The 21,172-nt window shown below is 44.1% G+C and overlaps 1 protein-coding gene across 4 annotated transcripts in view; it reads left to right on the top strand.

Annotated features, from left to right (window-relative positions):
* Nucleotides 1–2,773: 2,773 nt before the first annotated feature.
* The window catches only part of ILDR2 (immunoglobulin like domain containing receptor 2), a 58,182-nt gene continuing 39,783 nt past the window's right edge, over nucleotides 2,774–21,172 (top strand). For all 4 annotated transcript variants that reach the window (XM_059935490.1, XM_059935470.1, XM_059935479.1 and 1 more), the window contains exons 1-3: nucleotides 2,774–2,961; nucleotides 18,523–18,855; nucleotides 19,721–19,840. In XM_059935490.1, the coding sequence (XP_059791473.1) occupies nucleotides 2,916–2,961; nucleotides 18,523–18,855; nucleotides 19,721–19,840 (499 nt within the window). In that variant the 5' untranslated portion in view covers nucleotides 2,774–2,915. The remainder of the gene's footprint in view (nucleotides 2,962–18,522; nucleotides 18,856–19,720; nucleotides 19,841–21,172) is intronic.

Below are 21,172 nucleotides of genomic sequence, written 5' to 3'. Positions count from 1 at the left end.
CCTTGGTAATAACGTGCATTAGGGAGGGGTACACACCATGATTTAGTCCAGTTTAGCACCTCCTTAGGGACGGCCCAGGCTCCACCCACTCAGGAAGATGCTGATCAACTGTATCTCTCTAGCTAGAAGATAGACATGCAGGGTGCTACACAGAAAATAAATTCCCTGGTTGGTGGACAAGGCCCCTGCATTCTATGATTCACTCTGGCACAAGCTTTTCCCCAAGTGCCCTGACTCCCTGCTGACATACAAACTCCAAGCACACATTCAAAGCTCACTTCTGTGGGCTTTCACTTTCCACTTTCCATGCACATCCAGGTTCCCTTAGCTCAGTCCATCCCCCATGTCCAATTTCTCAACTCTAATGTCCAAGTTTTGCATAAAATACCATCGTTATGTCTGCTTAAATACTAAACACTATTCAAGCTCTTTTATGCTCTGTGCGCATGGGCACATGTGCATATACACACACACAGTAAATGTGTGTAAATAATTTGTAGATGATACAAATACATCATCATATCAACCCTCTGGTCTAGATGTCAGTTTTATAGTGCAAAGGGAATATGCTCTGAGCCAAAAGATCTCCGTTCAAATCCTACCTTTGCCACTTGCTAGCTACCTGATCTTTAGAAGATAATTAAATTCTCTGGGCCTGAGTTTCCTCATTAGGATTAACCGAGAAAGCTTGTGAAACATCTAGGACTGTGTCTACAACCTAATAGGAAACCCACAAATGTTAGGTATCTCCTTTATTTCAATTTTCCCCTTCCTTCCTTCCTTCCTTTCTTCCTTCCTCCCTCCCTTCCTTCCTTCCTCCCTTCCTTCCTTCCTTCCCTCCCTCCTTCCTTCCTTCCTTCCCTCCCTCCTTCCTTCCTTCCTTCTTTTGTATATGAAAGAAAATAGTCCTCCAAATTTCTCTCACACAGCATATTAGTCAGGGTTCTTAATTGCAAGCTTCAGAAATCATCTCTCGCCAAAATAAGCAAAGAGAGAATTTACAAGAGGATATGGGGTGGCTCACAGAATTGCCAGGAAGGCTGACGAGCCAGGTGTAGAAAGTGAGCTGGAACCCAGAGAGGCTACACAACCAAGAGGACAGCCCCAAACCACACATCACAGTAGTCTGGTGGCCTGACCTCTGCCATGGCTGGCCTGTGAACACTGGACGCCAGCTGCCCACCTCAGCAGCAAAACTGATTCTCCGCTGACTCTGCTTCTTGCCTCATGTGCTCCAGTTTCAAAAAGCTCTGAGTGAGAGGGTCCCCGGCTGGGGAGACTGCTCTAGACTTTTTGGCTTCCATAGTTGGGATTCCTTGAAAATAAGAAGGGAATTGCGATGTCAGGCAGCCATGAAAGACCAGAGTCAATTCTCACCATTTCTGATGTTCACATCTCATCCCCGTTTCACATATACGTTCATTCATTCCTAAGCATGTAGAGTCTCTCTCCAGGGACTCTCCTCAAGCCTAGAACCACTCTGTTTTCAGAGGAATTTTCTACCTTTCTGCCTTGTCTCCTTTCTTTCCTCTGCCCAGAATTCCCCCTGCCCTGTCCCCTTTCCGCCCCCAATCCCTCAATAGCACAAATCTTGCCCATTCTGCAAATACCAATTGAGATGTTACCCCTTCTTTACTGTGGTGTTGCCCACTCTCCCCCAGTCCCCACTAAACTGCTCCTTCCTTCATGTTCTGAGGGCCCTTTCTCCAGATCTCCATCATCGCATTTGCTCTGTTTTACTACCAGTATGTGTTTTGTGTTCAATGTGCTGATCTTCCTCCCTCTCCGGGACCCAAGAAGAGGCCCTTTAATGGCAGGAAGTCTGTCTTCCTCATCTTTGTAGCCTTGGTTCTTGGCACCTAGTAGATGCTTAATATGTTCGTTAACATACACATTTCTCGGTTGTCTCGAAACACATACATTTAGAATCCTTTCCTACACACACAAGATCCTTTTAAGAAATGGAGTAATCCATGTTAATGCGCCCTGCAAACTGTAAAGTGTTGTGCAAACGCGCCTGATTTTAGCCAAAAGGCCGAGAAGCGATTAAGTGTTGGACAAATGTGAGCCGTATAATTGTTCATTTCATTCTAGTTTTACATATTTTCTGTTAAAGAGCTGCATGCCCTTATCTCATAATGCTTTAACCTCATAATGTTTTAACAGGAGAAAGTTTCGACGCGGGATTCCCGCCTACCTTTTCCAATTCTGCTGAGCCCCTCGGTTCCTTGCACTGTCAAAAAGGGAACCGAACGGAGGGGCAGGGGGGTCAGCGAAAGCGCACACCCTTGCCAACAAGTTATGCCAAGTCCCCGCAGGTCCCTCTGTCCCAGTTCAGAATGGCCCTGGCCACGTGCGTACCCAGACTCCCCCTCCTCGAGTCCCCAACCCCGCTTTTGGCTCGGGTCCCGAACGCTGGCTTCGCTGGGAGCAGCCGCGCTGATCGCTCCCGGCTCCGCGCAGCCCGCCCTGCCGCCTCCCCCGTGCCCCCTCTCCCCCCTGTACTTTGTCACTCAGCGCTGACCTGCGAGCCGCAGGGGCGTGCACGTGACCGAGAAACTTTGGTAGCCCCGGGGCGGCTGGCGGCGGAGCCGGCGGCCGAGCTCCCCCGCGCGGCGCGCTCTGCGGCCGGAAGGCGCTCGGTGGGCCGCGCTGCCTGGGCGTGCGGGTGCGCCAGCCGGCGGGGAAGGCGCCGCCGAGCGCCGCGTGGACCCCGGGAGCCCGCGGCAGCGCGCGTGCCGCCGGCGGCGCGGTCAGCCCGGGGCCCCGCCTGCGCGGCCCGGGCGGCGGCGCCCAGGGACGCCGGGGGCCCGTTCGCGCCCGCCGTCGCCTCCGCCGCTCGGTTACCTCGATCCTCCCGTCTCTGGCGCTTCCCACTTCCCTCACTCCTTAATCTGGATGGGAAGTTGCGGAAAATGGACAGGGTCGTGCTGGCGTGGGTTGCTCTCTTCTGGCTAACAGGTAAGAGGCGTTTTCTACCGAGACGGATAACTTTATATATATTCCGGTACTGGTTCTGTTGTAACCCTAGCCCACCGCACCGCACCCCCAGTTACCCCCCATTGTGCTTAAAGCTGCTTAGCAGGCTGGTGGTAAGTGGGGGGAGGGGTGTGTGTGTGTGTTAGAATGATGCGGGAGGCGGAGAGAAACCCGGTATCAAGTGAGCTGGATCGAGATGCAGGTGTTTTGACTCATTCGAGATAAGAGATTGTTCTTTCCAGTGTGCATTTCTCCTTCCATACAACGGTTCTTCCTTGGTCTTATCTTGAGTTTGTAATGCTGTGAGTCCTGGGAAAAGCCTGGTTGGGAAAAAAAAATGAAAGCTCGGAGGAAACTGATTAATTAAGAGAACTGGTTTTCTGGGGGTTGGGAGTAAAGGAGTGTCTTCTTAATTCCTTCCCTAGAGAAGCCGGGAGCCCCAGGGGCATTCTTCAGTGGCTCCCAGGTGTGCAGGGGAGCGGGGATGAGGAAGGACATGGGGATGGAGGCTTGATTGGTTGTGGAGTTGAGGGCCCCACTCGCATTTAGTACCATTTGGGGAGTGGTCCCACAGAAGAGAAGAGCCTTCCTTCCCCCATAAACAGGTGGGAACACCCTCTAATAAAGATAATTTGCAGAGATATTCAGAAGGTAGGGCCTTGCCTTAGCATTAGAGTCACTTCCTCTAGCTGAGACCTCCGTGTTTCCCCCTCCCTTTTGGTGAACTTTCTCCCCACCCTCCTGGGGTCTGGAAAGGCTCTAGTTCCTAACACGTGTTCCCACAGGATGATCTGTGAGGTTGAGAGATAGGTGGCCAGGCTGAATGGGCAGCCCTGAGAGATTCACAGAGCAGCCCTGCCTTGGGTGGAGGTGGAGGGGTTAGGAAGGCTTGGGTGGTCTGGACTGGGTCGGAGGCAACAATTCAAAGCAAGGTGGAACCAAGTGATGGAGGAGAGGAACAAGGGAGCAGAAAAGTGGTGAAGACAAGATGGGGTAGTGAAGGGCAGGAGAGAAAATGGAAAATAACACCAAGAACAAAGTTGTGTCCCCTCTGGGAGCATTGAAGACTGGGAAAAATCAAGTCAGTAGGAAAAGAGGAACAAGATAAAAATATCTAAGGCAAGTGATTGAAAGAGGGTAAAATACATTTAAGAAGAAAGACAAAACCACTATGTCCCTTAGCTTCAGAATAAGAATATAGATTGCCTCAGTTTTTTTTTTCCATTCCTAATGAAGGGTCCCTAACACTGGCTCTTGCCCCCTGCGGGGTTTAGGTTTGGGGAGGGGTCCCTCAGCAGAGTTAGCCTCTTCTCTTGGCTGCTCTGAGTTCATCCCTCCCACATTATTCAAATATGAATCATCTCTAATTTCAGGGATTGCCTGATCCATGCCTCCCCACTCCCCTGGCCTCCCAGTGCCTTCTACTTCCACCCTCACTGATTCTGAATGTCCTTAATTTGCCTCTACTTCTCAATTATCATATTTGAGGGGACTTTGGCCTTGAACCTCTATCACCGCCTCCCTGAAGTCAGCTAGGCATCTGGGGAGGGGTCCCCAAGTCAGAGGTGCTCTTCCAGACACCCTGGGGTATACCCAAAAAAAGCTCTCTAGGGATTTGCAGGGCATGGGGCAGAAGGGGAACATATAGCCCTTGCTAGATGGCTGAGAGCTTTTCATGAAATGGTCCCTGGGACCGTCTAATTGAGTCCTCTCAGTTTATACAAATGGAGGTCCAGAAAGGCAATGTGCACACAGCAAGTTTGTGTTGGAGCGGGCACTAGACCCAGTCCTCCCAAACCCCGGGCCAGTCCTGTTTGCACTCTCCTGAGCTCCCTCTCTGAGCTTTGTGGGCTGTGTGTGTGGGGGGGGGGTTGTTTTTGTCTTGAGGGGAGGTGCTGCTTCATGTGGTCTGTGCCTTCTCCCATCCGCACCTGGAGAGGTTGCTCCTGCCTGGAAGCAGGCAACAGGTTAGTTATCAGGGCCATCCAGCTGTCAGAGGGCTGGGACTTCCAGGCTCTGCAAGTAAGCCTGGCTCCAGAGGTCCCACTGATCACCCACTGGCATCCCCTGGTCCCAGTTTCCCCTTCCCCCCGCATCCCACCGTGGACAAGCCTCAGCCTCAGCAAAGTGAAGCAGCTAACAATGGCGGCTGGGGAGAGGGAGGGAGGGAGGGAAGAGAGAGGAACAGTCAAGGATGAGATGGATTCAGACTCATCGTTCACAGAGCAACCAGGAGACAAAAGGTAAGACATTTTAGTCCAGCCCAATCAATGAATTCTCTCTTGAGGGGGTGGTGGAAGGGGAGGGAGAAAGGAAAGGACAGATTAAAAATGAGTCAGAGAGCCAGGAAAAAAACCACATTCCTTCTCCCTCTCCCTCCCTTTCTCTGTCTTCTCTCTTTTTCTCTTCCTCTCCTCCCCTTCCCCCACCCCTAGTTTCTCTCTTTTCATGCAGGCTGAGCAATTTCTAATCAACACTTCAGGCTTTTTTCCTCAGACTCTAGCAGCTCCTTCCTCGTCTTTCATTACAAAAATTCTGTATTTTTTTCTGCTGTATATTTAGCCTCATGATTTCTCATTGTCATTGTGATGCTGCTTCCTGTAATAAATTGTTTTGTTGTTGTTGTCCTTGTCGTTTTGCACAAAACAAAATGCTTACCAGCTGCTATTTTAGCAACAGGTGCCATCTAGCAATACGACTTGAGGAGGGTTCACTCTGTCTTTGTTCTTGAATATGGATGGCGTTTCAGCCCTTCCTGGCAACAGAGGCTGCAAGAAACGCCAGAGCTGTGGCGACACTCTGGGAGCAGGCAATTCGTTTTCCTGGAGACTCTTTTGGGTCTCTCTGTGACAAAGAGTGCTTGTTCTATTAGCATTTCTTTTGGTACCCTTTTGGTTGTATTCATTCATTTATTCATCCTTTCTCCAAGTCTGTATTAAATTCCTGTGGTTTCTAAGTATTATGATAGGTGCTGAGAATAAAGAGAGGAAAGACATAGTCCTTGCCCTCAAAGAGTTGTCAGTCTAGTCAGTGACTCAAATGAGTTTTCAGGTAATTTTGATATGGAGGTAAGAGGTCCCATGATAAGAGCCATGAGAGCCGCACAGGTGCTACGAGAGCACGGATGAGGCATACATGCCTGAAACCTGGGGTGGGAGTGGAGCAGCTCGGAAACAAACTCCCAGAAGAGGTGATGGCTGAGTTAATACATTTATTCATGCACAGTCAGCTGCTGAGTTACTGTCACATCCAGGCATGGTGCTGGGGTTAATGAGACAGCCCTGCCTTCAAGGAGCTTACAGTTTGACGGTGGAGACTCCAGTGATGGAACTGTGATCACCCAGTTATGGAGTACCCTGTACAAAGGCCATGATAGAGATCTGCACTAACTGTTGTGGGTGCCTCACGGTGGCTTCTAACCCAGCCTGCAGCAGGCAGGGAGGAATCCAGACACAGTGGCTGGTTTGGTTTGCATTCAGGTAGATGCCTGGTGACCATGAGAGGATGGACTTGGGTATGGAGGGTTAAAGTGTTAATTAGCCCTGGAGAAGGAAGAGTTGCTTTTAGAGATTCCTGACACCTTAATTTCCATTATCGCCTTTCCGATCCTGTATACTTTTCAATTTTTCTCCCTCCTCTGTTCTGCTTTCCTCCATGGAAGAGACCTTTTTCATACCGGAGCATCTTCTTTCAGCATCTTGTCACAGCCCTCTCCATGTCCCACCATGCTCAGCCTGGGTGCTTCTCTCTGGACTAGGAGAGGGGGGTTGTTTCAGTATCCCCATTACTCTTTAGATTTTAGACTCATGATTCTGCTGAATGTCTAGTTTATACAGATGTGGGTATTAGTTCTAGTAGTCCTAGTGCAACACTATGCTAGTACCATGCTGTGGTCTTAGTTCAAGTACCTAGTGCTTAGTACAGCATTAGTAGTATTAGTACCAGGACTTGGTTAGTGGAAAGAACCCTGACCTTGGATTTGAGGATTGGATTCCAGTCCCATCTTCTTCACAAATTAACTGTATATCCATGGCATCTGGGTCTTATGATCAGTTTTTTTCTTTTTGGCATGTAATTTTATTTTATTTTTTCATTGAGATATAATTGACATGTAACATTACATTAGTTTCAGGTGTACAACATGAGTCCATGTTTGTATATATTATGAAATGATCACAACAATAAGTCTAGTTAACATCCATCACCATATATAGTTACAAATTTTTTTCTTGTGATAACTTTCAACATTTATTCTGTTAGCCACTTTCAAATATTCAACACAGTATTATTAACTATAGTCATCATGCTGTGCATTATATCCTCAGGACTTATTTATTTTATAACTGGAAGCTTGTACCCTTTGACCCTCTTCACCCACCCACCACCTCTGGCAAACACCAATCTGTTCTCTGTATCTATGAGCTCGGTTTTTTGTTTTTGTTTTTAAAGTTTACATGTATAAGTGAGATCATACAGTATTTGTCTTTCTGACTTATTTCACTTAACATAATGACCTCAAGGTCCATCCATGTTGTCGCAAATGGCAAGATTTTATTCTTTTTTATGGCTGAATAATATTCCATTGTGTGTACATGCATATAAATATAAATTTTATATATATATACACACACACATATAAAAAATATACATGGCATCTTCTTTATCCATTCATGAAGCGACCACCACTTAGGTTGTTTCCATATCTTGGCTATTGTAAATAAAGCTGCAGCGAACATGGGGTTGCATATATTATAATCTTTTGAATGAGGTCACGTCTTAGGTCACTTTCAGCTCTAAGATTCTATGGTTCTGAACTTTTCTCCATTGAATTTTGATGAGTTGGAAATCAAACTTACAAAGCAATAGATCCTTAGTGAGGAGCCATGGAGGGAGCCCCATTTGTCTTCAGCCTTTCCCTGACCACTAATGATTAGAATGAAAAATGGCAGCTGGGAAGGGAGAGCTCTTGTTAGCATTTTCAGAGGAACAAGTGGAGTAGCACTGAGTGCTTGGTGGACAGGATAGGGTCCACTCTGAACAATTAAATGTAGTCATACTGGGGAATGTTGAAGCAAGGCAAGTGCTTTGGGCCAGATGAGATGAATCCTACTCTAGCCAGCATGGCCCTAGAATGTCCCTTCTAGTCTCAACTTTTTGTTCCAGGACACACTCACCTCTTCACCCCTTCCAACTATTTTAGCTCTTATATCAACTTACCACCAATCAGGAATATAAAGAAAGGTATGATCGTTGCTCTTGCTTATTTAGATACTATAATGCTTTTCTATGTGTTAAATGGCTTTCATGGACATTATCCCTTTTGATCCTTCTAAGTAAGTAAGGCTGATATTACCTACCTATACATAAAAGGGGAGTAAATGACTTGTCTAAGTCTATGGTATCTTATTGATTATAATAAGAAATAGCGTCACTGACTTACATATGACTTGGTTGTTTCAAATGCCTGAATCCAAGTGAAACATTATTTTCTGGTTAAGGTGGGTAAAACTGGAACTCCTGATTTAAGGGAACATACATGGTGTCTATTATGGGGCATTGGGTAGTGAGGCTCAGAGTTCATAGAACTCAGAGACATATTACAGGGAGAAGTGATAAAGAATAGCATTTAGTATTTCTAATTAAATCGTAAGATCTACAGGAAAAGAGTGAATGAAGAGTGCTCTGGTGAGGCACAGGAGAGCAGTGGATGTGACCCTGTGACAGCAGAGACTGCTGGCATGTCAGAGCCCCTCTGGGACTAGGGGCTGGTACTGTGCACCCAGGAGCTACACAGGATGTGACTGTGGCATATGTAGGCTTAAAATCTTCATCTTCAAGACAGCTTTTGGCTTCCTGAGAATGAAAGAAGGCATTTTGGATAACTAGAGTTCTTTATGGGCCAAGAAACAAGGAAGAACTCAGAAGAACATGCTGCTTCCCTGTTCTCCTACAGCAGCTAGAGCCCTGCAGGAAGTGGTTCTCTAAAATAGTAGTAGAACCTTCACATTCAACTGGGATCCTGCATCGTCACTCCTCCTTTGCCCTTGGCTCATCAGGGGGCTGTTGGGGGAGAGGGATGAGGCTCAAACTGACCTGGATTTGAATACTAACTTAATAGTTTACCTTATTTTCTTTAGCTTTAAAGTGGGGAAGCTAACTTACCTTATAGGGTTGTTGTGATAATTAAAATGAAATTATGTACGACTCCTAGAACAATATTTGGCCAATAGTAAGCTCTCAATACTTATTATGAACCCAAAATAGGAGTATTAGTCAGCATTTTGATGCAGCAACAAGCAACCCCATAATCTCAACAGCTCACAACACCAAACATTTAGTCGCTCATGTAATATGAGAGCTGCAGTCAGTTGCAGGTCAACTGTAGGCAATTGGTGGACTTGGCTCAGTCCCAAATGTCTTCTTATTCCAAGGCCCAGAATGAAGGAGCAGCCACTATCTAGGCATGCTGTTCTCATGGTGGAGGACTCATGGTGGGTAGGGGGAGGGCACAGAGCCAAACCACACAAATGCCTTTTAAGCTTCTGCTTGGACAAGTCTTATGGCACATGTACTCACATTCCATTGGCCAAAGCATGTCACATGGCCAAGCCTCTAGTCATTGGCGTAGTAAGTGTACTCTACCTACAGGGAAAATCTAAGAGTGAGGAGGGAAAACTAAAACAATCTAAGAGTGAGGAGGGAAAACTAACTGGGAACAAATAATACAATCTATCAACTGAGTTAAATCATTCAACAAATGTGCTGAGTACCTACTACGTAGCAGACTTTTTAAAAGCCTGAAGGAGAGAGCTTGTTATTAATGGCAGAGACAGATGACTAAACAGGAACTTCTCGGGCAAGGTGGTGTGATTCTCTAGGGTAATATGACTGTAATAAGAGCAAGAAGAAGCTTCTACAGGAAGTGATAGCTGAGGAAGTCCGGAAAGATAAGTAGGAGTTACTAGAGAAAGAGTGGGACGGAGGGAAAGGAAATTTACAGAGGAAACAGCATGTGCAAAAGCCAACAATCAAAAGAGGATATGATGTTTTTCAAAAAGTACAAATATTTTAGTATGGCTGGAGAATTTAGTGGTGCAGGAGGAATGGAAGAGAGTGGCCCCGTCTGAAATGAGCCCTTGTACTTCTGAATGCCTAGAGGGACTCTTTAAAAGGGTGAGAGTAAAGGAGTGCTGTGATCAGATGTGCATTTTAGAAATATCATTTGCATCTCAGTGTGAAGGGTAAATTAGACATAGGCAGACTTGCAGCAAAAACCAGCTAGAAGACCCTTGCAGAAAGAGAGGCAAGATATGAGATCCTGAAATCTTGTGGTGCAGTGGAGATGAGAGAAGTGGACAGAGTGACCAGACATGGAGGAAGTAGTCCATAGTCCTGGGTTGGTTGGATGTGGAGGCTGAAAGACAGGAGTATCAAAGATGCCTCCAGGTACCTGGCTTGGGTTTGCTGGGGATGCCATTTGTGGACATGAACTAATATAGGAGGAGAAACGTGTAAGGAAGGGAGAGACAGGTTCAGTTTTTTTCATTAGATAAGTTAGAGTATAGCCTAAGATGCTGTAACAAAAAGACCCTAAAATATAGTAACTCATACAAAAGTCTTTTTTTCTCTCTCCTGTAACAGTAGAGATCAGTGGGACTGAGTCTACCATTCCCAACATGTGGCTTCCAGGACTGCTCCAGTGATAGTTACTCTTCAGCAAGTAGAAGCAAGGAAAGCAGAGGGTCAGGGCAAGTAGTTTGTTTTTAGAGAGGTGACATGGAAATTACACACATCACTTCTCCTCACATACCTATGTCCTGAATCTAGTCCCATGGCCACAATTAGCTGCAAGGGAGGCTAGGAAATGTAGTATGTAGCTGGCTTGGCTGGCCAGATTAACACCTGGGAAGTTCTGTTACTAAAAGAAGGGGGCAGTTAGCATCTCCATCTATAGAATGATGAGTTTGCGGTGCTTGTATAACATCCAGATGGAGAATGAAGTTATATATTTGGGTCTGGAGCTTGGGTGAGAGATCTAAACTGGAAATACAGGTAACAAGTTGATAAAAGTGGAGAAGAGCTTTCATACAGGAGCTTTCTCTGTCCAAATGGCTGATCCATCCTAGAAGTCTGACCCACCTGAATGAATCAGGACAGCTTCCAAAGTACCTTGGCCCTGCAGGGTAGAGACTGACCTCTCTTAGAACTGCTTTAGTCGCATTGGAACAGCATGTGGGCCAGCTAGACATTACCCACGAGCTCATTTCAGATCTCTGGAAGACGAGGCAATCAGACAGAAAGGAGATGTGCTTCTTGCTTTCATCTGCGCAGTGGTGGCAGAGAATGGGAAAGCATGCCTCCATGGGACACACAGAACATATGCTTAATGAATGGCAAGCTCTGTGTGCACAAGCACTAGAGTTATTGGCAGCAAATGATAACTAGGCCACGAGCAATGCCCACCTGGGCGAGGGCAGCACCAGTGTTTACTTTAGCCCCATGGAAAGGGGGGACATACTGATGCCTTTTAGGACTCTTGGGGAGAAAACATGCAAGAATGCTGTCATATTTTTTACAATCTCAAAATAGTACATCTGGTCACCCTAACCCTAAAATGGATCAAGCCATTAGGTACTATGGTAACAAACAAGAGACACTGATTCTGTCCACTTTAAGCAGGAAAGAAATTTATTGAAAGGAAATTGATTAACTTACGGGACTAATAGGCAAGCTGGAGAACTAGGCTTAGAAAATAGGCAAACAGCAAGGAAATGTCTACTCTTCTTGGTAAAGGCTTTTTTATTTTATTATTTAACCCAACTATATCAAGAAGATGAATGGTTTCTACTTCTGGGGGGAAAAGGTTCAAGCTGTGTTTTGTCTTTAAAAATTGAGCCTGTGGGTCATCATTTCCCAAAATTCTTTGCTTCCCATGCTGACATTGCTACTAAGGGATGGACACGCCATGGACCAAACCTAGTGGAGATGCTCGGACACTCATTATTCATCTCTTACACTTAGAAAACCTGCCCATTAATTGTTCCTAAAACAATGTCCTAGGAAATTGGGACATTATGTTAAAAATGTGAGGACAAAAAGATGAATTTCTTAAAGATCTAGCTTAAAGGCGGGAAAAGGAAGATGTGTATTGTCATACTGAATGAAGAAAAAACTTAGGAGTCTGAAAGCCAAGATATGCTGGTGAATGGGCAATTCTGACGTCAAATCCCACTTCTGGGAGTTCAAGAGTTAAGGGATGGGTGAGCTTGATACAAAATTTCTAAAGATGCCTGTCTATGGTGATGATAATTTTCCATGATCTTTAGCAGCAATCTTTGTTTCTCTAAAATGGGGCTGTGCTTATAGATCTGCCTCTCAAAGATGCTGGCAGGAATAGCTTACAACTATTGTGGGGAAAAGGAACTTGCTTTGAAAAAAATGAAAGTACTAAAATAAGAACAGCATTTCTGTAGATACTGCTTTTGTTATCCTTGCAAGAACACAATTTGTCATGTATAGAATCCTTTTCTTTACATGAGAATTGGGGCAGGAACTTATTTTGCCACATGCAGGGAGGCATTGTGTGCACTTGGAGCTGATCCTCCCTGGCCTGGTGACTTGGTACCCCTGGTGACTAGCTGAGATGGGAGCTGACGCTCTGAGCTGTCAGTCATCACTCTACTTTTAGGCAGCTTTCCTAGTTATTGACCAGAATCCATTCTCTGCACTGAGGACCACCTGCTAAGTAAGGCCCTTCAGATTCACTTGTTCATTTGTTCATTCCACATAATAGAGCTTGCTGTATACTGAAGATACAGAATCAACCAATCCTGGTCCTTGCCCTCAGGGACCTTAGAGTTAGAAACCAAGTTTATATTGAATTTCTCAAGCTCGAGATTGGTCTTTTAAATCTATGTTCCCAGAATGTAACATTGTATTTTAAAACATGTTTTTGAATGAATTTGAATTAGATAGTCAAGGGCAGTTTTCCTGAGGATCAGGGGCACAATAAAAACAGAAGGAATGGTCTGGTGGTCTAAGAATGATGACTCCCTCCTCTGCAAATGTAGAAAACCACCTGTAATCTTCAATCTTCAATATGTCTTCTGGTGCTTCTTTCAGTCAGGAATCCTAATTTTTACAGATGTGTCCTATATAGTATGATATAGGACATACTTCACTTACTTCACTCTTTCCAGTTTTTCGGGATACTTGCTTTATTTTGTGGGATGAAACATGGATTCTTTCCATACGTCTGTAAATGTTCTTATAAGAGCTTAAAAACACAAGTCCCTTATGGTGTCACCCCTGCCTGGACTCAGAGTCCCAGCCTCCCCACTGTGCCAGCACGTGCTTGTTCATGTGTGTGCATGACACACACTCAGTGCTTCTCTCTGTCTGCCTCCCAGAAACTCCTCAGTTACATGCCCTGATGTTTCCCCAGGATGGGAGAATAACATATTTATAGTCAAAGAATGGAAAACATCTTAGTATGCCTGGAACGTGCATGGGCCCAAATCATGGAGAAGACCTTACATGCCATGTCAAGGCATTTGGGTTTTATCCTAAAAGGAATGGGAAATCATTGGAGGCCTTATAGCCTGACATGATTGGATCTGTCTTTTAAAAAAAAGAATATTCTAGATAGAAAAAATGTGGAGAGTACATTGGGCTGGAAGTAGGGAGACCACTGAAGAGGCTATTATGAAACCAAAAATGTAATGAGGACTTGTGTAAAGTGATAGTAAGAGCTTTGGGGCCAGTCAGCCTGGGTTCAAATCTGTCACTTGCTAACCCTGAGGTGTTTGGCAAGATACATACAGTTTCTGAGGATCAGTTTCTTCATCTGTAAATTGGGTGTAATGATAATACCACTTTATAGGATTTTTGGAGAGAATTTATTAAGATACTCCATGAATGGCACTTAATACAATTTCTAACATACAGTAAGTGTTTCATAATCACTTCCTGGTAGAAGGAATAAAAACTTGATTTATTCACACTAGGAGTGACCATGGGAATAGAGAAGGGTCAAATTTGAGAGAGATTTAGAATTAGTGGCCACTGAATACGGTTAGAGCCAAAGAGGAGATGATCAAAGCTATGAGTTCTATCTGGGATGATAGGACAGTGAGTATACTGGCAAAAGAGCTAGGGAGGCAAGAAAGACTGGTTTATAAGCAAGAGTTGAGGTGGGAAAAGGGAAGATGATGAACGAAGTTTAGATATGTTTAATTTGAAGTATCTGTTAAACGTGCAGATGAGGTTTCATGAAGTTGAGGGTCTGAGACATAACTTGTAGTTGGAACCACAGGAGAATAAGATTTCTTAGATCAAATGCACAGGTGAACATTACAAAGAGGCTGAAAACTTTTAATTTATTTACCTGGCATTCAAAGGTATTCTTATTAGCCTGTATAGACTCCAGCATAGGAAGTACTAGGTTTTTGGCATCTGACAGATGGTAACATAGAAAAACAAAAAAAATCTATAAGAGGTGGGACCCAAGTTCAGGACACTAACCTAGCCCCAGGGAAGATCTATTGGGAATTGGAGTCAGAGGGAGGGTGTTCCCAGGCCAAATCTCAGTGTCCATGGGGAACTGTCAGTCTTGGTCCTCATCCAAATTAGCTACTATCTCTGAAGGGCCTGATCTGGGGTAGGAGTGGGGGTCCCATGAGAGGTATTTTTTGAAGTTGGGTGGATAGCAAGATTACAGTTTCAGATATGGATCAGTTATGTGTGAGGATATAGGAAACAAAACCTAATCCTCAGGAGAAGGGCTTATATCAGGGCCCAGGCAAGCAGACTGGAACTCAGGGCAAGGCTTTGGTACCCGTGGATTGCAAATCAGGTGGAAACACAGTCTCACATAAACACAGGCTGAGGGAAAGACATGTGGCTCAGTGGGTGTAGGAGCCCCTGCCCTCGCCCAGAACCCAGGGTTAGGGCCAGAAGAGCAATTCTAGACCTTACCCTCCAGTGGGAATGGGGTTCCTAATAGGTTTGGCCTGGGCAGGCTTGGGACCTGGGTGGCATTCATCCTACATTTTGATGCTTCTAGAGCTAACGCAGGGATTGGCATCTTCAGCTTTCTCTCTAACTCTTCACTTTTATGGTCCTCAAAGATCCAATAAACTGACATTTCCTCGAAATTCCTATATCTGTCCTCTCCAGCTATCCAGATCTATCCTTAGCTTAGATTCCCAAGGTTTCCATTATACCTGCATATGTATACATCTCTGTGTATGTGTACACACACTCAGGGTACCTTCTGTTTCCAGCTTCCAGGAGCAGCAACAACTACATTTATTGAGTGCTTACTGTATACCAGTGTTATCCTAAGTGCTTAGGATAAAATCTTATTTAACCCTCAGACAGCTCCATAAGATAGTTACTATTATTCTGGTTTTACCAGTAAGGAAACTGAAACTCCTAAGACTTGAGTAATTTGCCTTATGTCATGCAGCTAGGAAGTGGTAGGGCTTGGATTCTAAATTAGGACTCACTCTAAAATCCATGCCTTTAATTATCATGCTGTAAAAAGGCAGATGTTTCTGAAAATGTATTCTTTATTCTTTGGAACATGAACTTATGTGTGTGTCATAGAAGCTGTGAATTGACTAACCTCTATTAATAATTAAGGGAGTGCACAATTTTAAAAAATAATAATTAAGGGAGTTGAATGGCTTGGTCAAGTAGCTAATCCATTAACAGAGAACAGAGCTGAGGAGGAGGTTATTCTTAGTAATCATCTAATGAAGAAAACCCCATACTTGACTCTCTCAAAAAATCCAAAAACAACCCTCCCCCCCAACACTTTTGTGCTGCACCTGCCTCCTTTGCTGGTTTCATTTATCTTGGAATACCTAGGAAACGTGATTTCCCAAGCAGAGCCTGGATAGGTAGCAGAGAAGAAAGGTGGTTGGTCAACTACCAAGCATTGTGCTGGGAACAACGCCTGTGATTGGTTATCCAGTCTCAACCACTGCTAACTGAAGACACTTCAACTCTCTGTCCCATTTTGTTACCTGGAAAACTGGAGTGTGAATAAGGTTTTGAAGAAGAATTACAAGTTTAAAAATTAATGCAATAGAATTTAAGGAGGAACTATTAAAAAAAAAGCCTTTTCCTCATCCAGGTGTGTGAGTTGGAAAGAATGGAATCAGCCACACCAACATTTGGGGGTGGTGAAGGGAAGCAGTGGAGCCTGGGAACTAGGGTTCTTTTCTGAGCTGGGGTTCTTTTCTAGGAATTATTTGCCCCTCAGTGGGGCTGATCTACATAATTTGGCTGTAATCAAACCTATTAGTGGTGGATGTTCATCGAGATTCAGGAGCCTCAGAATGGGAGGCGAGGCAAAAGGCAGGAAAGGTGAGGTAGGATTTGCATTTGAGATCTCCCCTCTACTGGTCATGGTCAGGGTTCTCTGTTATAGAGCTCACTCTCTGCAGGCGCCCAGAGAGAGAGATAAGGTTTGTTAACAACTCTGTTGAGTAAGGAATATGAGGCTCATTTTACAGGTGAGTATTGCTTAAGAGGCTTCATTAAGGTCTCGCCATTAGTACATGGCCAGATGAGATTCAAAGCCCTATCTTTTGATGCCAATGCTCTCTTACTATACTATGCTGTTTATGAGTCATTTAACCAGTTTTCTCTGCAAAGTCCTAGAAATTCCCATGTTAATAGTCATTCATTTGCTCACCCATTCCTTCATTTATTCCATAGTAGCTATCGAGCACTTAGGTTCGAAACACTAAATCTCAAATACTCTGTTGCATTCTCTTCCCAATTCCATAGAATGAAGAAACCTTTTCTTCCTAATAGGAATTAGACCCTAGTTTTCACAGTGCTTTCATGGAAGAGAGGCACTGGTCCGGAAATCAGAAGTAGGTACAAATATGGTATCTTGCCCTTGTTAAGAGAGCTTCTATAAAGACAGGTTCATGAATAAGTGCATGTTTGAGCTGTGAGAGTGAGTTTGCTTTGTGGGATGTCATTGGGACCGTGGGCAATAATGAATAACAGTAGGCTTCCCCTGGAAACTAGCCCTTTCTTATATGTCTCAAGTCCACCTGCAATTCTAGGGTGAAACTGTTTGCCTCAAGCTACCTGAAGCTGGTTGGGCAGGCGCCTGGATTCAACTCTGAACCTCTCTATCATGTCTTTCTATTCATATTCCTTTTTTCTGCCTCTCATCATGATTCTACTTCTGCTTCTAACCTCAGATCAAGCTAGAAACTCTTTAACTCTCCCATTCACCTGAAGAAGTTATGTTCTCTTTGCCTGGAATTTCTAGATCTTACCATTGAGTTCATAGAAACCCTTTGCCTCTCAAACACTCCCCTGGGCTTTCATTCACTGAAATTTCCCTCTCTTTCTTGGACATCAAGCCTCAAACTGATCTTTTTAAACACTTAAACTTCTCATCTGCTTTCTAGTCTCCCCCCACCCTTTTTTGGATTACCCTTCAAAGCTTTTGAACTTAGTCCACTGTTTTTGATCCAAAATTCTCCATTCCTCTCAAAGCCTTCTTTTCCCCTTAATCTCTGTCTCGTTTGCTTGGTCACCAGCTGGAAGGGAAGTCATTCCTCCTGAAGTCATATGTCCTGGCTTCACTGTCCTCATTTATCAAATAGCTGTTGAGAATCTATGGGTTTCACCCTGGACAGCAAGGTAAGACACAATTCCTTACCTGACCGGACAAGTCTGATGGAGGCATGAAAATAAGTACAAAATTATTACAAAATTATTATAGTAAATGTCTAGAGGAGAATGCTGGGGATACTGATGGCACAAAGGAGGAAGTGACAAATGGATTGACTGGTCACAGAAAGCTTGACAAGAAGCCTTTGAATTGGTTTTGAAAGATGGGAAAGAGCTTCTCAGGAAGAGAAGTGAGGAAAAAGCATTCCATAAACAAGAAACATCACATGCCAAGATCTAGAGGTGTGATATACCACGTCCCACTTGGAACCGTTAGTTTGGTATCATCGGAGGTTGGTGCTCAAATGGAGGTGCTGCAAGACATGAGGCTGAGAAGAAATAGATGATGGGGCACCTTAAATGCCTTGCCAAGAACTTTGGGTTTTATCCTGAAGGCCATGGAGGATGAGTGAAGGGTTTTAAGAAGGAGAGCCGTAACAGTCAGATTTAGAAAGATAACCTGAACTTATAGCAAGGAGAATGGACTGCATGTGGGCAACTGCCAGCAGGGAGACCAGACAAGAGATTATTGCAAAATTATAAGCAAGAAATGAGGAGAGCATACACACAAGCAATGGTAGTGGGGTTAAAGAAGGGGAAGGAAATATTAAAGATGTTAAGAGGTCAAGTTGACATGACTTTGTGACCAACTGGACATTGGGAGTGAAGGCAGGTTTCTGGACAAGGCAACCAGGTAGATATTGATGCTATTTATTGTGATGGAGAAAACAAGGGGAGGGACAGGTTAGGGAGGTAAGGTGGAAAGGCACACCTATGATATGTGAGGTGAGGTCCAGGATACCGATACCATTTGGACATCTTCATTCTATTTTGCAGCCATAGCTGGAGGCCTTCAGGTCACAGTGCCCGACAAGAAGAAGGTGGCCATGCTCTTCCAGCCCACTGTGCTTCGCTGCCACTTCTCCACATCTTCGCATCAGCCTGCAGTCGTGCAGTGGAAATTCAAGTCCTACTGCCAGGATCGCATGGGGGAATCCTTGGGCATGTCCTCTCCCCGGGCCCAATCTCTCAGCAAAAGAAACCTGGAATGGGACCCCTACTTGGATTGTTTAGACAGTAGGAGGACTGTTCGAGTGGTAGCTTCCAAACAGGGCTCAACCGTGACCCTGGGAGATTTCTACAGGGGCAGAGAGATCACAATTGTTCATGGTAATAATGTCTCTGTTTTGAATCTAGGGAAGATTGGTTCCATCCTTCCCAGATACAAGAGGATGTCAGCCTTGCACCCTTTCAATCCCTCAAGACTTTGATTTTATGGGGGATGGGAGTATCAAGAAACCTAGCAAATTGCTTTAATGGGATGGCGTGGAGAGGAAGGATGGAGGGTTGTAATATCAAGAGAAGACAGAGATGAGCTTTGGAAATAGTCTTTCATGAGCCTGACCTCCAGTCTGAGGAATTTATTATCAGAACTGAATTGAAATGGGTTCTAGTGAAAGCTTTCTCAGTCAAATACCTCACACCTTGACACCAGCCTTTATTGCCCTTTCCTTAACTCAGAAAGCAGACTTCCCTAAGAAGTTCCTCTGCTGGGAGAAGGGATGTATGTGTACAAGTTGCAGAACCAGGTAGATGCCATGGCCCAAGCCTCAGGTAGTTTTACATCAGTTCCACCCTTTTTCCTGCTCCCTAAAGCTTTGGGCAAGGAAAAGTTCCAAATTTTGAAGAACTCCTGTGAACCCAGCTCATTTCCAGGAGTCCAGGTTAATTTTGGAATTTAGTTGGCTTTCAAGGGCCTCTGCAGGCCTGGTTGAAAGCAGTCTTCTATTCCAGAAACCAGACTGGAACTAGACCAGTTTCTGGGGGTGTTCTAATTCTCTCCCCTTAGGGATGCTAGCTTTTATTATTGTTTCGTTGTTTGTCTTAAATAAAGCAAACATCTCCTCAAACACCATCCAGGTAAAGAAATAGAACACTACAGACACCCAGAAGGGCTGCCCCCCGCCCCCCATTGTTTAGTGTTTTCCTTCAGAGGACAGAGTTTAGGACCGGGTCCTTCTCTCTGTGATAACAGATGCAGATCTTCAAATTGGAAAACTCATGTGGGGAGACAGCGGACTCTATTACTGTATCATCACCACCCCTGATGACCTGGAGGGCAAGAACGAGGACTCGGTGGAACTGCTGGTGTTGGGTAAGTGACAACCCTCAGTAACATTTTCATCTTAGACTGCTTGCACTGTTCCCTCTTCTTGCTTCTCCTCCCTGTGTGTATCAGCAGGTTGCACACACAGGCTTTACCTTTGGTGCACAGACAAACCAGTTTCAGAATATGTTCTTTATGAGCAGTAGTTGTTATTTATTATATTTTGTTTCTTGGTGTCTATGGCCCACTTTTTAGCATTTTCCTGAATGTTTCTTCTGCTTTCTTAGTTTTTTCCCCTCCTTTCCACTTGCACCTTTAACCCCAATTTCTCTCTCCTCTTATTCTTTACATATGCTAATGATTGAGGAAAATGCCAGAGGCCTTTGAAGCAGGGCAGAGACAGCTGAGAGATAAGAATTCGCTGGTGTGCTAGGATCTCCTGAGACAAAGGAATCTTTTCCCATTCAATTATCTCCACTTAAGACAATCCTAAGGAAAGATGGCTGTAAACTTTTAATAATAAAAGGTGCTCAGTGAAAAGAGCTATGGGGGAGACGTAATAGTGTTTAATTGGAAGGCAAATTTCTTGAAACCTAAAAGTGTCCAAGTTATTCGCAAAGCAAATATATTCTAATCCTTATTAATATTAATTTCTTCATAAATGAAAACTCATTACTTTTGGCTACTTTTCTCTTTTGTGGATTGGAGGAATATCAGCGGGAGATGACCTCCTTGTATGAAACTGAAAATTGAGCACATATTTCGTGCTCTATAAAGGTTGGCTGGACAAGAAAATTAGAGTAAAACATACAGAAATTAAGAAAAGAAACAACATTAATTGTAGGAGAAAAGGTAAATCCTTGAAGCCATTTTACATTTTTTTGTAGCTTCCAAGAAACCAGGTCTTAACAATTTGGGGGAATATTTAAGGTGCTTTCTTTTAGAGGCAAATGAGGTTGAAATTTAATTTTTACCCTCTGTGGGAAACTCAGTGCCCCAGGAGAAAATGGAATTTGCTTAAGATTTTTAGTTTTACTCTATCATGACTTTGGCAAATCAACTGTACTGCTTGCCTTAATTTTATAGTTTACAAAATGGATTAAGGTAATAATTATTTATTAATGATTAACCCTTTAATTAATAATAATAAGCCCTTTTTACACAGTTAAATTAATTTCAAATACATGTTTCTTGAGTCCAGTATATGAAGCTTAACTGCTGTGATTTGTAAAAGAATGGGAAATATGACATATATTCAAAAGGAAATAAAAATGTAAAAGGTTTATATTGACATTGTAAAAGACTACAGGGCAATCAGATTTGGGATCTGCTGTGACTCTGTAGGAAATAAAAAGATAAATTTCTGCCTAATGACACAAC

This window comes from Balaenoptera ricei, chromosome 1 (assembly GCF_028023285.1).
Source record: "Balaenoptera ricei isolate mBalRic1 chromosome 1, mBalRic1.hap2, whole genome shotgun sequence".
Classification (NCBI taxonomy): domain Eukaryota; kingdom Metazoa; phylum Chordata; class Mammalia; order Artiodactyla; family Balaenopteridae; genus Balaenoptera; species Balaenoptera ricei.
This window is presented reverse-complemented; position numbering and strand designations above follow the sequence as displayed.